Source organism: Phoenix dactylifera, chromosome 8 (genome assembly GCF_051530095.1).
Source record: "Phoenix dactylifera cultivar Ajwa chromosome 8, Ajwa_hap1_PhDact_Kaust_v1.1, whole genome shotgun sequence".
NCBI lineage: Eukaryota > Viridiplantae > Streptophyta > Magnoliopsida > Arecales > Arecaceae > Phoenix > Phoenix dactylifera.
The window spans coordinates 1,884,819-1,901,220 of record NC_143197.1 but is presented as its reverse complement, the minus strand read 5'-3'; the positions used below and the strand labels follow the sequence as shown (position 1 = coordinate 1,901,220).

General features: G+C 38.2%; 1 protein-coding gene and 1 long non-coding RNA gene across 2 annotated transcripts; both read left to right on the top strand.

Moving 5' to 3' along the window:
• The first annotated feature begins 42 nt into the window (after positions 1 to 42).
• Positions 43 to 365, top strand: LOC148702604 (uncharacterized). Its single transcript, XR_015967728.2, has 2 exons — positions 43 to 172; positions 289 to 365. It is a non-coding gene; the product is annotated as an uncharacterized LOC148702604 (long non-coding RNA).
• A 658-nt stretch (positions 366 to 1,023) lies between these two features.
• LOC103710669 (vacuolar fusion protein MON1 homolog) lies at positions 1,024 to 12,732 on the top strand. Its single transcript, XM_008796525.6, has 14 exons — positions 1,024 to 1,717; positions 4,649 to 4,728; positions 4,873 to 4,944; positions 5,102 to 5,141; positions 5,837 to 5,938; positions 6,128 to 6,249; positions 7,227 to 7,359; positions 8,841 to 8,932; positions 9,557 to 9,638; positions 9,816 to 9,880; positions 10,009 to 10,299; positions 10,401 to 10,492; positions 10,915 to 10,979; positions 12,435 to 12,732. The coding sequence occupies exons 1-14, from the start codon at positions 1,259 to 1,261 to the stop codon at positions 12,528 to 12,530; spliced, it is 1,791 nt and encodes a 596-aa protein (XP_008794747.4). The 5' UTR covers positions 1,024 to 1,258; the 3' UTR covers positions 12,531 to 12,732.
• The last annotated feature ends 3,670 nt before the right edge of the window (positions 12,733 to 16,402 follow it).

Genomic DNA, 16,402 nt, shown 5'->3' with positions numbered 1-16,402 from the left:
TTTTTGCTTTCTTTGTGCACCCTACAGCTCTTTTTGGTTCTTATCGACGATGTGCGTGACTGCAGAGCTAAAACTGGGAAGTGGTAAGCAGGTCATTATACCTCATTCTGCTAATGCCAGCACATGTTATCAGCTGCTCCCTGCCTCCACGCTTCAGTGATAAATGTATCTTGTGAGGCTTCTCTTCTCCCTGTGAAGTTGCTTAAACAAGATTATGTTGCTTTTGTAGGAAATTGTGATGGCCAATTTTCGGAAACTTGAGCTATACATTGTCTTTAATGGACCCAGGAGTTCTATGTGTGAAGCTGTATCACTTGCAGGCTCTCAGGGACGAGCTGAATTTACTCGGCGCTGACCCAACTCTCTATCAAGTTGTGTAAAACTTTAATTGGAATTATGTATGTTTAACCCCCAGGTTCAGGTCTAGTTAAATTTTTATTATCTGATAATATTTCATATTTTTGTAATAGAAATTATTTTACCACTCAGCTATTTATACAGAGTGACAGGGGAAGGTGATATCCGGTGTCAGTCCAGCAGCTCTAAGGGGGGCTTGCTGAGTTGGTTCCGGTGATTCTTAGCAGCCTATAACTGACCCGTGACCAGGTATGTACCCGAGCAAAGAAATCAAACTTTTTCTGAAAAATAGGATTAATAAATAAGCCCGCTACGTTAGAATCAATCATATATCAGACATTTGCAAGCTTGAAAATCGAGATAGGATGACTTCGTTGCTGCTGAGATTTAGCTCTTGGGATGCGAAGATGCAGGAACAACAATACTTGCATCCAGATGGAATTAAAGATGGCGGTCATCATAACCGAAGCAGTATTCCGAACAAACAAATTTATATACATAAGAAAAAAAAAACCATAACAAAGAAATAAGGAAAGTGATCTTTAAAATAAAAAAACAAAGCTAACCATTTTTTTTTTGTTAATCTCCGTTTCTATAATTTTATTTTAAAAATAAAAATAAAAATAAAAGTGATGCCAAAAGGAAACTGGGCTCTTGTCTCACAGTGGGCTGGGATTTCCTGGCCCATTTTGATTTTAGCCGACGGAACTCACCACCGTCATTCCCGACCTACTGGTCAAAACCACCGCAGCCTCACCTTCTACTGCCGGTGTCCGCCAGCGACCAACAAGTGCAGAGACGAAACTCTCTCTTCCCCGTTCCCATCAAAACCCCAACTCTCCCTCCAAAACCCCTAAATCCTCTCCCCTTCTTCTGCCCCTTTGCTGTCCTTATCCCTGCAATGGATTCCGATCCCGGCCCTATTCCTCCCGACGACGGCCCTTCCAATCCTAACCCTAACCCTAGACTCGACCCCGAACCCAATCCCCAAGAATACGCTCAGGAGGAACGACTGTGTTCTCTGACCCTAGAAGATTCCGGCTATGCGCCTGCGAGCAACGGATCTCTGCCCGAGGATATCTACTCCGGCGATGAGATCGAGGAAGAGGAGGAGCCTGCGGCTGCTTCGGATTCGGTGGATGAGGTTGAGAGAGCTGCCGGAGAGGCCCGAGCATCGTCCTCACATGGTGGCGCGGCTTGGAGGGAGAATTCGGAGCAGGACGGGAACGCGCCCCCTAGCCCTAGCAGTAGCGGGTATGCTGGAGAGAGGGGGAGCAGCGGAGAGAGTGAGATCGAGGAGGTAGGTGATGGAAGGGCATCGCCGGATGACTGGAGCCGTGGAAAAGAGCATCTTGATGAGGCGAGTTGGGCAATTCTCTGCTTCTTGTTCTGTGGTTTCTGAATTTAGTTTAAGGATACCTGGAATTCAGCGGTTGCTGTAAAATTGATAGTTTAGTTAGATCTCTTAAGCTCAAACTCGATCGCCCTTCAAGTACTTCGTCATGATGCTCTTCCCTTCATCTTTATTCCCCTAAAATGTAGGACTACGAAGTCACAATAACAAGGATAAAGAAGCTGATGCTGGGTTTTTAGTCGAGGCAAGTGCTATTATTGTAAATAATTTGGGAAAATAGGTAGTTATGATGCATAAAAATAATACAATTTTAGGTGAGTTTATCCAGTCGAGCATTATGGAGAATGTCATGGAAATGCTCCTATTTCCTTGGGAACCGATACATAGACTTGGATGGCTGTTCTAGCATGCATTCACTGCAAAAGTTGAAACATAAATACATGCGTGCAGAGAATTATGGAGTATTATGCACATTGGACTTATATTTAAGGAATTATAAACGTTGCCTTCAGACTGGAGGTTTCGGAGACTATTTCAAAGTGGACCATCTGTTTGGTATTCTGGGAAAAGTATGGATACTTATTCAGAATTAATGGAGCTTTGTTTAGTAAGTAGTACATTGAACATCTGTGCTGTGAAGGTCTATCTTTCCTATCCCGGCTTGCTTCCATCTTGTGTGGTTGTTTGTATAGTCATAAGTGTTTAGGAAAAATGATTTGCAAGCATCCATGCTTTTTCATTGCTTATGTTGTGTTTCGCCTTGTGGAGGAATCATTGTTGTGGGATAATCAAATGCAATAATGTAACTTTAGTGAATGAACAGTATTGACTTTTATCACCAGCATAACTGTTATAGTTTAGAAAGATTTTCCATCTTCTTTAAATTCAGTTAGTCAATGATGCTAACAAAAGCTGAAATCACGAGTTGAGGGCACGCAGACAAGATACCGCTGTAGACATAGCAAGTTGCCAAAATCGTTAGGCTTGGTTGGGTGGTATGTCTTCTGATGTTATTCTGTTGAGCTGTCTGACTTTAGCTTGGTTCTATAAAGGAAGGAGGAAAAAGCTATGCTGCTCTACTAGTTTTTGCAAGGATTCAATGATTTTAAGTGAAGAGATGAAAAGAGTGTGGTTCTTGGTGAGACGGAGTCAATATCTCTTCTACCATCTAGTTCCTCTGAAAATAGTTCATATGATTAGAAATTGTATCTGCATATGCTAAATTGCTGCTTCTTGTCTACCATGTGGTTGAAGCTTCTTTGGCTGGCTTCATCATATGGATTACTGCTAACCAGTCATTAGAGAAAATTTAGGTTTCAGCCATTGTCTTGGACTTGATTTGTATATTCCTTCATGAGATATTCGGCAATGCAGCTTTTTTCTGCATTAAATAAGTTAATCGAATGATTTGTTCGTTCCTTTCCTTTATCATGCTTGATAAGATGAGAAGAGCCAAAAGAAGAGAATCATATTTCGATGACTCTTTTCTTTTCCCTCCTCATTATAAAAATTTTGTTGTCTGTGATCACTGACATTCATCCAAGGGATTTTAATTTTTTTCCTTCATATTCTTGTTTTGTAGGTGAAGTTTTCTGTAGGATTTTTTTTCTTTTTATTTTATTGCATGCTGAAGCATACCTCATATTTTCTTTATTATATATGCTGAAATAGATGAGTAATGCATATGAAATAGGTGCTTATCCCTGAGTTTGTTCTAGTTCATGTTGAATATGCTCCAGAAGTATTTCAGCATGCATGTATTGAAAGCTGGTGTAGTAAAATTGGTAGCTGCAGCTGAAGAAGGCTTGCAGTTGAACAGTGAGTAGCCTTGGCAGTTAGGGGCCATTTCACATAATACAGTTTTATGGGGTTTTTTTTTTTGATTGTGGCTGTTCATAGTCATTAGTTAATCTTTAGCTTGCTTCTGATGGAAGCCATTTGTGCCTTATATATTGAGAGGAAGAAGCAATTTTTTTTTTTTTTGGTTGTTCTCTAGTAATTCATGGTGATCTGGCCTGGATTTGTGATTACTTTTCTTCCCTCCTCTTTTTTTTTTTTGTACAATTTTTCTTCTCTTTGATTTGGCCCTTGGTGTTCTTTAAATAAGTTGATTATATCTCCTTGGACAAAAATGTGCTTTGCTGATGTTCTTTGTTCTTAAATATATTAGATGAATTACTTTCACATGATGCTTGATGTCTGTGACGTAGATTATCTAGTACTTGTTGAGTCCTTACGGGATATTCGATAGTTTTTCCGTAGTCTTGCAACAGATCACTTGATGTCAATGGCAGGCTACCTAAATGCTTCCTATATTACTTATGGGTTCGGGACTTAGAGGTGCTAGGGTAATAACAAAGTACATGCCCATGATATGCACTATTCTAGTTATCTGTTAATGCTTTTAATTTCCCTTGATATTCCTCTAAAAGTTCCATGAATGTTTGCCTAAAATTTCTTAGGCTAAACTCACTTCAAAGTTCAAACTATGTGGAACCATTCATATATTTATTTTTCAGAAGAACTGTCGTATATTGTGATGGTGACACTAGCAGAGTTTTGAAACTTGCCGTGGATAATAACTCTGCTCTAGATTTACATGATGATTCTTATCATTCTTATTCCAATTTTTAAGGCCGCTTAAGCTATTTTCATGTGTCCAGTTGACAGTGGATGAAGTACAGAATGTTTATTAAATTTATATCATATGTTTGCACAAATTTGTATTTATATCTTTATCATATTTTTTTTTCACTAATATGGTTGCTTCAATCTTCTTGTCCCTTATTTAATGTGCCTTGTGCCCCAATTTTTTAAGCTTCGGGCTTTTTAACCAGAACTTTAATGTATACTAACATGTTGGCTCTAATCACTCTATAAAAGAGCCTCGAGTCTGAAATTTGGCCTTTTAACACTTGATGTCTGTTTGAAGTGCAGGACGATGCTTCTGTGTCATGGAGAAAACGGAAGAAACACTTTTTTGTATTGAGTCACTCTGGGAAACCAATATACTCAAGGTATATTTAGATTTTAGTGCTAACCTAGTGTCATATTTTCTCATTATTATGTTGGGCCCGAAAGACAGGGTTCAATAGATATAATACATCTTGATTGTGCTGAAAATTTTGCTCTTCTTATGTAACATCTTTCCGAACTTTCAGGTATGGAGATGAGCACAAACTAGCAGGATTCTCAGCAACCTTGCAAGCTATCATTTCTTTTGTGGAGAACAGGTACGCTGCTATAACCAGCTTATGTGTGAATTGACCAGCTATCCCGGTCCCATTTACTTGTTATTGGCAATCCATTTGTTAGTGTGTGGTTTGGATGATCTAGTTAAATTATGCGCAAGATGAATAAATACAGTATTCTGTTTATCTTTTTGTCCAGCGGAGATCGGGTCAAGTTTGTAAGAGCTGGAGACCATCAGGTCAGCTGGCCTTTCTGGTTCATATAATTGATCTTTGAGATGTTGTTATTCGTCTATAGATAGAGCTTTATACGCCATGGTGACCTTGTTGCTCATATCATCTGTGTATGACCTTTTTAGTGGATTATTTGCTCAACTGTTTTTTTCTGACTAAAATTGCTTACAAGTAACATGTTCCTATGCCTTGCATAGACTTACATAGAGCCAAGATATCTACTGGTTTAGATGCCAATGGAAACATGCAACTAACCTGTTATACATGTTGTTATGTACATTGAACAGAAAAAAATCCATTGAATACATTGGGCAGTTTTTTTCTTTAAAAAAAAAAATTGAACTTTCCCAGCTTTGTTTAATATATTTGTTTGGTAAAACAGCAAACTGTGTTAACTTCTTTTTCCATATACCACAAAAGACCTTGCATTTAAATGATCCTAAATTTTATATTTAATCTTTTTTTTAACCCTTCATTTGGCCCCTGGGGGCTGATTTAGGACTCATCGCTAGAATGTATGGTGCCTGACTAAATTTTTATTTTGTAGAATCTAGGACACGGATAGAGTGATATTTTGTGCTTAAGATCATAATTAATTTTGGATAGTAATAGATGAAATATTTTAGAGTCTCCTGTAGTGTATGTTGCAGATGTTACATTTACTCTTTTCTGAGTTATTTTAACTTTATTGTACATTCAGGTAGTTTTTCTTGTGAAAGGTCCGATATATCTAGTTTGCATAAGCTGTACTGAAGAGCCATATACGGCATTGAGGGGACAATTAGAGCTCATCTATGGCCAGGTACTTCTATTATGTTATGATTTAAGATCCTGTATATTAGACATTCAAATAACCATAAACATTTTTCTGTTATCTCTTAGTACTTCTCTTGGACTTCACCTGGTATTATATCCATCATATGCACCTAGACATCTGGAGAATGATTTTCTTTCTGATTTCATTGCCTTTTTTGTCATGATATGGATGCAGATGCTGCTTATCTTGACAAAGTCAGTTAATAGATGTTTTCAGAAAAATCCAAAATTTGATATGACTACCTTGCTGGGAGGAACAGATGCTGTTTTCTCTTCTCTAATTCATTCCTTCAGCTGGTTTGTACCTTTCCTTTTTTGTTGCTGTAAATATGGATTTGTGAAAATTTAAAGTTTAACGAACTGGTCTCTACTCAATTTCTGTTGGAAGACTGCTTCAGCCTAGTCATTGCTTGTGTTTGAACTGAACATTTATCTTCCATGTTGATGCTTCTGAAGCAAATAATTGAAAGCACCTACAACCGCCAGTCAATGTAGTAAAATTTTTGGTATAATAAACTAATTTCTTGGTCTCTATTTCTTACATGGATATTGAAATTATCATGTATTACCTAAAAGCTTAAATGTGCTGTTAATTAATTAGAAGATTATGGAGGCAGTGAAAGCAAAACGAAGAGGGAAAAAAATGAATGCTTAATTAGGTGAATCTATGCTGGAGCAATGTAGATGTGTGAAAATATGCACAAAATGATTTCTCCCCTTTTCTAAAGAAACTAATATCATCATCAACAAGATTTATTCTTTTTTCTTCCAACACCTGTCATGTAAATGCTGATGCTCAAACAACTTATAGACTGGGTATGTTCCTTTTGGACTGGTGCTGGTGCCACTTACACAATTCTTTCTAACGATCAGTACCAAATGTGGAAGTTTTGGGAAAATATGGCTTCTACATAAATCAGGAGATGTTGATCTTTTCTGAGGTTATTTGCACCTTCTTTCCTCCTAAATTTGTGGGTAGGTGCCTGTAGGTCTTTTAGAGTAACCATTGCGAATATATTATATGCATGCAAAGGATATATACTTTGAAAATTTGGCAAAACAATCTTTGCAATCAACAGGATTTATCCCCTTCTGGGAGTTTGACAGCTGTTAACGCTGTAGTGAGTTTAAATCAGCAAGTTGTTGCTTAGAGAAACCATCGTAAGGCATAAGTATGTTGCCACAGAAGGTCATGATATAGTAGAATCACAATATGTGAATGATTGTCTGAGATCTAGTAAATTATTGTTGACATCAGTTTCTATTCTTGTCAGGAATCCCGCCACATTTCTTCATGCATATACATGCCTTCCTCTTGCTTGTGCAACAAGACTAGCAGCTGCTGCTATTTTGCAAGATGTTTCTGACTCGGGGGTTTTATTTGCAATATTGATGTGTAAGCACAAGGTTTGTCCAAAATTTCTTGTTTAATATCTGAAAATTGGGACAATTTTATCAAGGAATTATTTTCAATTACCATGCAGTTCCAACTTCCAGTGTTTAAGCAAGATCTCATCATGCCAGTGTTTTGGTATTCTTTTACCACTACCAATAAATGTTCGAGTATTAATGTAGTTGGATAATTTTACTAACAGGTTATAATTTTACTAACAGCTTTAGTACTATTCTCGCCCTATGCTTGTGAATTCTTGTGCTTGCGGATTGGGTGACTTCCATGTGTCACCGACAACTGAAAAACATCTCAATATGTGAACTATGAGACCAAATGTCTGACAAAACAAGAGATTTCCAATGGATAACTCAGCTTCTTGTTTGGCCAAATATATGATGCTTTCATTTCAGCTGATTGTACAATGTTTTGAAGAAGATTATTTTAGCTTCTGATAACTGCAACACAAACATTGAGTATGTCCTGCATTTTACAAGCAGTCGTATGTTTAGACTATGATGGTGTATCACCAAGCATGTTCCTATTCTAGAGTATTGTGGATAGACATATCCCAGTGAATGAGTATTGAAAAAAAGCCTGTCCTTCAATATTATTCAATCAATCTTTTTAATTTCATCTTCTTGTCCTGCCATCTCTTTAGATTAAGTTGCCTCTCTCTCTCTCTCTCTCTCTGTGTGTGTGTATGTGTTTTTCTCTTTTGTGGAAAAGGGGGAAATATACAGATTACTTCATTTTACTCTATGTACGAGCCATGGCATGGGCCACTACGGTTACAATAAGATTAGAATTAACTATGTCAATCCACAGAAACTCTGTATTGGTGTGAATAGCATGTCCAGTGACCCAATTGGCTGCCTGGTTGCCTTCCCCACAGCTGTGGGAAATATGAATCATTAAGTTGCATTTTCAGTGTATTATTGTAACATGAATGCTTGATCTCGTAGGCCTTTATGTTTTTTGAATCTCTGTTGTGGAACTGTTTTAGAAGCCACCACATCCATAGAAATTGGTTTATTCATCTCTTTTTTTGCTTGCAAAAAGTTATCTTTGGATATAATTTGTTTAAATTTGAGTTGCAACTTAAAGATTTTGCTTCTTAAATGGAATCCTACAATTTTGTCATGTTTACCAGCTTTATGGCATCCGTAGTAAATTTTTAGATGTTACCAGCAATAGAAAATTGACTCATAACTCTTAGCATATGTAGTGATTATTTGTTGTAATCATTGAAATCATATCAACCTGTTGGGATTAACTTAAGGAGATGAAATGTTTTCTAATATTCTTTCATGTGTAACATGTGCTCTCCTTCTATACTCGATCAAAATTTGGAGTCTTACAGTTGATTTGGTAATATGATGTACTGTTTTTTCTATAACAAACTATTAATTAAGCCACTTTCTAGTTATCCAAGAGATATTCTTTATACTGTCTACCATTCATCTGCTAATGTCTGACCTGACTGTTAAAACTACAGGTTGTCAGTCTCGTTGGAGCACAGAAGGCCTCTCTTCATCCTGATGACATGCTTTTACTTGCCAACTTTATATTGTCTTCTGAATCATTTAGGTAATTAAATAACGTTTTTAGGAAAATTTCATATTACTTAGAAGATTTAGCTGGGAGAAAAATATAGAATTGTATGTTTGATAAATCAAGCAATGATAAAGTCAAAATTTAGTGCACTTGAGGTAGAGGAGGAGTTGGCCCAGTTTTGTCACAGTATACAAATCTGTTTTTCGGTTTATAGTGTATATTCTTTGAGTTTATCAGTATATTTAGTTAACTTGATGATCTTTGGCTTCAATCAGCTAATTTAAAAATCTCTTATGCTACATCAAATATGGATATCCATGGAAAAGATGCATCTCTCTTCTTGGCATGTCCATGAAGTTGAATTTGTAGAATCTACTGCTGATACCTTCTTTAATGTTACCTCTTAATAGTAACCTCAAATATCTGGCCATTATGTTTACTTTCTTTTTTCTACAAAAAGAGTGTGTTTGGTTTCTAAGCTCCATGGATATACCTGCTTATGGCACCTTGCATAAACAATTCAGAAACCTATCACATGCATGATCTTCTGGAGGGTGGAAGAGTTAAGGTCAAGGCTGTAAAACTTTGAGAATGATATAATTTACACTGGTGTAAGCTTATTTGAGCTCTTACATATTTTGTATTTCCACTGTGCAGGACTTCTGAATCTTTCTCACCAATTTGTTTACCAAGATATAATCCAATGGCATTCCTATATGCTTATGTCCATTTTCTTGATGTAAGTGAGATGTGTATCTAACAACCACGTGCATGGTACCTTTGATTCTGAATTATATGAGAAGACCTATTTGACCAGAATTTATATGATACTGAATTGCAAAATATAATGTAGTTCTTCGTATATGCATTTTTCAGCTCACTGGCTACTGTGTCATCAAGTTGCTTTCCTTTGCAGGGGGATACATATTTGACATTGCTTACTACCAGCTCAGATGCCTTCTACCATCTCAAAGACTGCAGGTCAGTTGCTACACATAAAGAGAGAAGTCCCTCTATTTAGATTGGAATAAGCTTCTGCATCCAATTTATAGCATTACTCCAACTTAGTGATCCCTTAATTGAAAAGATAATTTCAATTTTATAAATAGGATTCGCATTGAGGCTGTGCTTGTGAAGTCAAATGTTCTCTGCGAAGCTCAGAGATCCATGCTAGATGGTGGTCTACGTGTTGAGGACGTGCCTGTCGATTCTTCTATCCGGTCTGGATCTCTGTCTCCTCATTTAGGTCTGGATAAAACAGCAGCAGGATCTTTGTCTTCTCGCATGGGCACTGGTGGCCCAGCTGGACTTTGGCATTTCATATATAAGAGTGTATACCTTGACCAGTATGTATCATCAGAGTTCTCCGCCCCCATAAACAACTATAATCAACAGAAAAGGTATTTATTTTTGCTTTCCCCCAAGCAACACCCTTTAGATTTTTTTCATTATACTTTCCTCAGCACTATCCTTCTTAAATAACACAATATGACACATGCAGATTGTGTAGGGCTTATCAAAAGTTATATGCTTCCATGCACGAGAAAGGAACTGGTCCAAACAAAACACAATTCAGAAGGGATGGAAATTATGGTAAGACATTCGTAAAATGATTTGAAGAATATATTTTCCATTATTGAAGTGATTGAGGAATGTGGTTTATTTTGCCTGTGTGGGTTTTGTAGTTGTACTCTTTGTAGTATGCAGGCCTTCAATTTGTCCAAAGAGGAAATAAATTCCAACGACCGGTGGATTGCGGGCATAATTGCCAATTTTATTGCTACTGTCTCAAATCCTTCATAATTGTTCTTGGTTTATCATCACGTAACACTATATTCCCTTCTCAACTTAAAACTTTCTGCTAGTAATGACAATTCACGCTAAAGAACACCTTAAAATAATAATGATTTTTAAAAAAAAGAACACCAAAGCATATTCTTATGGAATGGTTTCTTTGCTTGTACATTTATGAATATTTACAAGTTGATTTATTAGGTTAATGTGTTATTTGGCAGTTCTACTGTGCTGGATCACTCAAGATTTTGAACTTTATGCAGCATTTGATCCTCTTGCGGACAAGGTTTGATCCTCTTTATTCTTCATTGCTTTTTATTTTTTTTTCGCTTTAATAGCCTATAGGGAATGGGAAAATAGTGACTTCCCATGGACTCCTGCATGGATAGCATTTTCTCATCTCGAAAACATATCTGCTGTCGATGTCAAAGCATAATATGCAAGTTTGAGTCAAACAAGATTGAAGCATCATTTTTTGTCAGGGGCCTATTTGAATGTCTCTTTGGCGATTTAGGAATGAGTCCCACAAGAGGAGTCAGCCAAGATGAGGAGGTAGGGAAAAGAAGTAGGGGGATTTGAGAAGACCGTGGACCTCCCAAATCGAAGATATTAGGGATAAGGAAAGTCCGTAAGAATGTTGGTTTTTGGGTACCCAAAAGTCTTTAGGATTGTAGATCTCCCTCTCCAATCTCCCAGTTTTTCTTCCTTTAGCCACCACCTCTCCTCGCTAGACTCCCACCTTGTGGTTGATATCTATGGATGTGTCAATCAGGAATCCAAACAGGCCCTTCATGTCTAGTGTATGTTGAGCCATGAACGTATGCAGTTCAAAGGAGTAGGGGGATTTGAAAAAGAAGCTGTAAGCTTCTTTTTGGATGCCTAAGAGTGAGATAATTATGATGCTTGAAGAGTCGAAAGGCTGTAGTTGTTTGCTGGCCGTGAAATCGTTTAGCTGACTGGGTGCTGAAGGTAGATTTGCGGTCATGGTAAGGTTGAGTTGGCACTCTGCATAAGAAGGATGCTTGCCTGAGACAGTTATGCATCTTGAAGTAGTCATCAGACTGCACTTAGTTGTTAGGTTTTCTCATAGTTGGTAGTTGGGTTCAGTGCTACAACCTTGACCCACTTTTATAACACTGTCTGAGAAAACCATTCATTTATATGAATCGCTAACACTGAGATAGTGCTTAGGTTATATGTCGGCTTAGGTGTGGCAAATATATTTTGCTCAGTGACAACTTGAATCCCAAAGTCTTCTGTGCCCATGTATTGCTCTTGGACCATCCTCAGCCATGGTTCACCGTCTCGATACCGGACCTCGTACCGGTGCCATACTAGTATAGTGTCGTACTGTATGGTACACGATTTTTTTAGCTTACCGAGTGTCGGTATGCCACCGGTACCGGTTCCAAACCGGTATAGACGGTACATTCGGTACCGTCTGGTTTGGCACGATATAGCATACCATGCTCTCGACCGTTTTAGTGGCAGCAGCACCAGTTGAAAAGGGCAGATAAACTTGATTGTTGTCTGCTCATCTTCGCTCAGGAATTTTTTTTTCTTGCCAATTCTACTCATATTTTGGTTTTCTCTGCATATTTGAATTTTCTAGTGAAATGGATCACAATCAGTTTTTTGGACTGGAACTCTAATGATCAAAATAATGTAAATGTGAGTTTCGACTGTTTTGTTATCTTCCTTACGATTTAAAAGCTTGACATAGGTTGTGATGAACATGCAGGCTCTGGCAATAAAGGTATGCAACAGAGTTTGTCAATGGGTAAGGGATTTGGAAAATGAGATATTCTTGTTGGGAGCAAGCCCCTTTTCCTGGTGATATTTTAGACCATGTAGTTGTATTCATTTCGAAAAACTTTCGGACTTTAATTTTTTTTCCATGCCAACACGAATTCTTACATCATCATTGGTCATTACACAAAGATGAGAGTTGCTCCTGTCTTTTTTTTTCAGTTGTAACAATACTGTATATCTAACGCTTTGGAAAATACAGGACATGTTTGAATAATATGTTTTTCCAATTTTCCTTGGCACATACTACTGATGATGGTGTCTAGGATCGAACCCGGCAACCCTAATCCCTGGACCGACTTCACAAGGCCAGGCACAACCCTGCCCAAATTGGAAAGCATATATCTATCTCATCCCAGGACGGGCGCCAGGCGGAGGGCATGGAAAGGAGCCCTCGTTTTCTCAGCCTGGTGAGGTCCCGTTCTATTACCAGTGAAAATATTGTGGCATTTGCCTATTTATTGAAGAACACAAATGAGCTTATTAAGCCTCAAACACAACAAATAACCTTATTAAGCTCCCGGGAAGCCAGAGTTTGAAATTTCATAGCTAGGACCCGGCCGGTCCTCTTCTTTCTTGCTTTCTTTTGTTCTTTTTTTTTTTTGACTCGTATGAGTCAAAATAAAATAGATTTCATACATGCTTCTATAGATTATTAAGAAATATTTGATGGATCCAAATATCTATTATTAATTTGAATTTAAGATTTTTGAATTTTATAGTAATGAAGAATATATAAATATCATAGGCTTGATAATGGAGACTAGATGCAAAGCTAAGAGGAGAATAACATGGCTAAACTGGTAGGTCAATATTTCAAATTATTAGGCTTGTGTCTCAAAACTTAAGTCTAAACATATAAATTCTGAATTAATACAAAGCAGAGATACTAAAAATTTTCATGATCTTCTTGCTTATTATTGTGATCGGCTTGTCTTTTATGAAAGTCTATAGCCATCTATTGCCGTTGGTGGAGACCCCTGTTTTCACATCACTTTCTTGATCCTTAACTCTTGTTAACTCAATGATGACTCGGTCTAACTCTGCAGCAGCTCGATCTAACTACGCAATGATTCAGGCTAACATGGCTGAGTTAAGATCATGAATACATTAAAAAACAAAAATATAATTTCGATGTGTCTTTGAAAGAGTCAAAGATTTAGCCATGTTTTGTTCTTTTCTTAATACAACTCGAGTCATCTTGACTTTTGACTCAGTGGCTTTAGTTTTTAACCTGACTTCGGGCCATGTCACAAGTCGATTTGCTAAGTTTCCCAATCATTTTGAAAGCTTGTTATCATATACTTTAAATAGAAATATTGCCACAATCTGGTTTGCTTTCTTGCCCAGCTCAATTTTAGGAAAACCTATGTACGTTGTATTGTTGGAGTTTTAATTTAAAAAAATAATTATTTTTTTATCTCCTAAATTTTAGTTTTAAATATGTTAAAATATTTTTTTGTGAGATTTCTCTTTCAGAAAAATTGTGGCTCTTCGAAAAAAAAAGTTGGTTTCCTTAAACATTACGTATTTTTGGAATTATCACGTCTCTTTGGTCTTTGGAATGAAGTCTATAAATGGACTCCTCAAGGATTAATTTAAAAATAGTCCGATCTCTCGCTGGTACTTTATCTCAGGAGAGTTTCTTTCAAAACGATCATGTTCGTTAGAGAAGGATCATGCCGAGCTAGGTCGTTATATCTTGGGGTCGAGATCACCACAGATCCACATATAAGAGGCAAATTATGCTCTTAAAACAGTATACATCACACGTCTCGATCCAGACAAGCTTCTTTCAATCTTTTGATTTTATTTTAGTAAATTATTTTTTTATAATATTATTATAAAATAACGATATAGTAGTTTTAGACAAAATATTTTCAAAAAGTATGACATTACAAGTGCATGAAGCGAACAAAATCAAGTAATGACTTTATACACATGCATGTCAATAAATTTCAATCTCTTTGTGAATTGTATTATCGTAATGTTTTTTTTTTTTTTTAAATTCTAGATTTATTATAGTGCAGCAGCGTTCCTACTTCTGCTCGTTCCTCCTCCTGGTACCTACCAGTCTGCTTTATACACTGTTACTCAGGCAAGAGGCCTTTGAGCACATATATGATCTTCAATGTTAGAGCCAAGGTCCCTCGAAGAGGATTCGCCATTGTTATTATGAGCTATCTTAAGCAGTTCCCCTACCGTTCGCCGTTGGTAATTACTTGGCCTTTCCACCGGCGAAACCAATCCCTGGGATGATTCATCTGATTCTGTCTCATATGGACAGCCACTCATAGCTCCCATCCTGAACTCTAATTGCAGAAGTCCGCAACCAGGAGCCCTTTCCCAGCAGGCATCTTCTCTTTGCAGTGCGCCCAATGAGACGACCCCCATTGAAACAGAAGGATTCGAGTCATTAAAATCATATAAAACGTTCGTTCTGCATAGTGGGCAAGTTGAGCGAGTCCGAAACCAAGTATCGATGCAGTAGACATGGAAGACATGAGCACAGTTTGGCAGCCGTCTCACCCATTCCCCTCGATGGAATTTAGCCAAGCATATAGCACAATCATTACTTCCATGGCCATTGCCCTCGTTGATGTCCTTCCTGAATCGAATTGCCGGTAGGGAACGTATGACGGCGGAGGCCAGACCTGTGCTCTGTGGCTGTGCTGAAGGTTCATCCGAGTTGTTTTCACTCGGAAGTCTTCTCCGAGTCCTCGGAAGTCTTGTCTTCATGATCCTCCAGCAGATATAGAGGACAAGCATCATGCAAATAACTAGAAGGAAATAAAGCAGGAACTTCTGCCAGAAGGGCGATACTGGGCATCGTAATACCATCGTTTACCGAAACTTCAATGGTCTCTGGGAGTGGGAGAAGAGCCTCTAGTTGGGGGACGGTTTGCTTTTAATGTGGTAGCTAGGGGTGTCAAGTAGGACTGAATGGACAAGGTAGCATTTCGAGTGCATCGATGTGGTGGCGGTGATGTCAAGGAATAGTTGACAAAATTGATGACGGTATAGACCGTCGTATTCTACGAAGCCCCAATCTTTGGATATTCCCCTTGAAAATTGGAAGATGCCAGATGAATATGCTATAAGGTTTTGAGATTTGATCCATAGTCAGATGAATCTCTAGTACCCTGGTATTAGTAGTTGTTGCTGCCGGGAATCAGCCTGACCAACGCGTCGAGCTAACCGAGCTGCAGGAGAGGTCGGATGATTGGCTGCTTGGATCGTATCTTCGAGGCGACGATCGTGATGTATCTTCGAGGCGACGATGTTGTGGCCATTGTACTCGGATGGCGATGGCTTCGACACTGGTTGCTCCCAAGATGGTGTTGCGTCGAGGAGACCGTTCTCGGACCTTCATTCTGACATTGGATCTAACTTGAAATACCAAAAATAGAGAAGTTCTCTTGCCGGAGGGTGTCTAGTGGAGGATCCTTCGATGTCTAACTCAAACGGACTCTTAAGGCACTTATCTGGAGGGTCTCCCAAGAGTGGTTTATATAGATGAGGAAAAGTGCCCATCACCTAAGAGTTTGGACGTGCGGATCAACCATTTTTGGTCACTGATCCTATATCCGGAAGATTGTGTATGGACGTTTCACCTGCTCATCACGCTCCGCACATTTTGCTCGTTTGTCACATGGTTATGAAAACTGTTTGCAGTCATAGCCGACGTGCCATTAACTCGAAGGTGAGTTTAAAATTTAAAGGACTTCCTGTACCTCTCTGGAATCATCCATATGGCAAACTTTGACTGGTTGGTCGGAGGCTTCATGGCAAGCCCTAATTGGTCGGTATACCACGATGATTCTGACCAGTTCCAAGATATATCAGTAATCGTACCAATGTAGGCAGCTAAGTTGAGTTCAGTAGTCCCCATTTCATCCT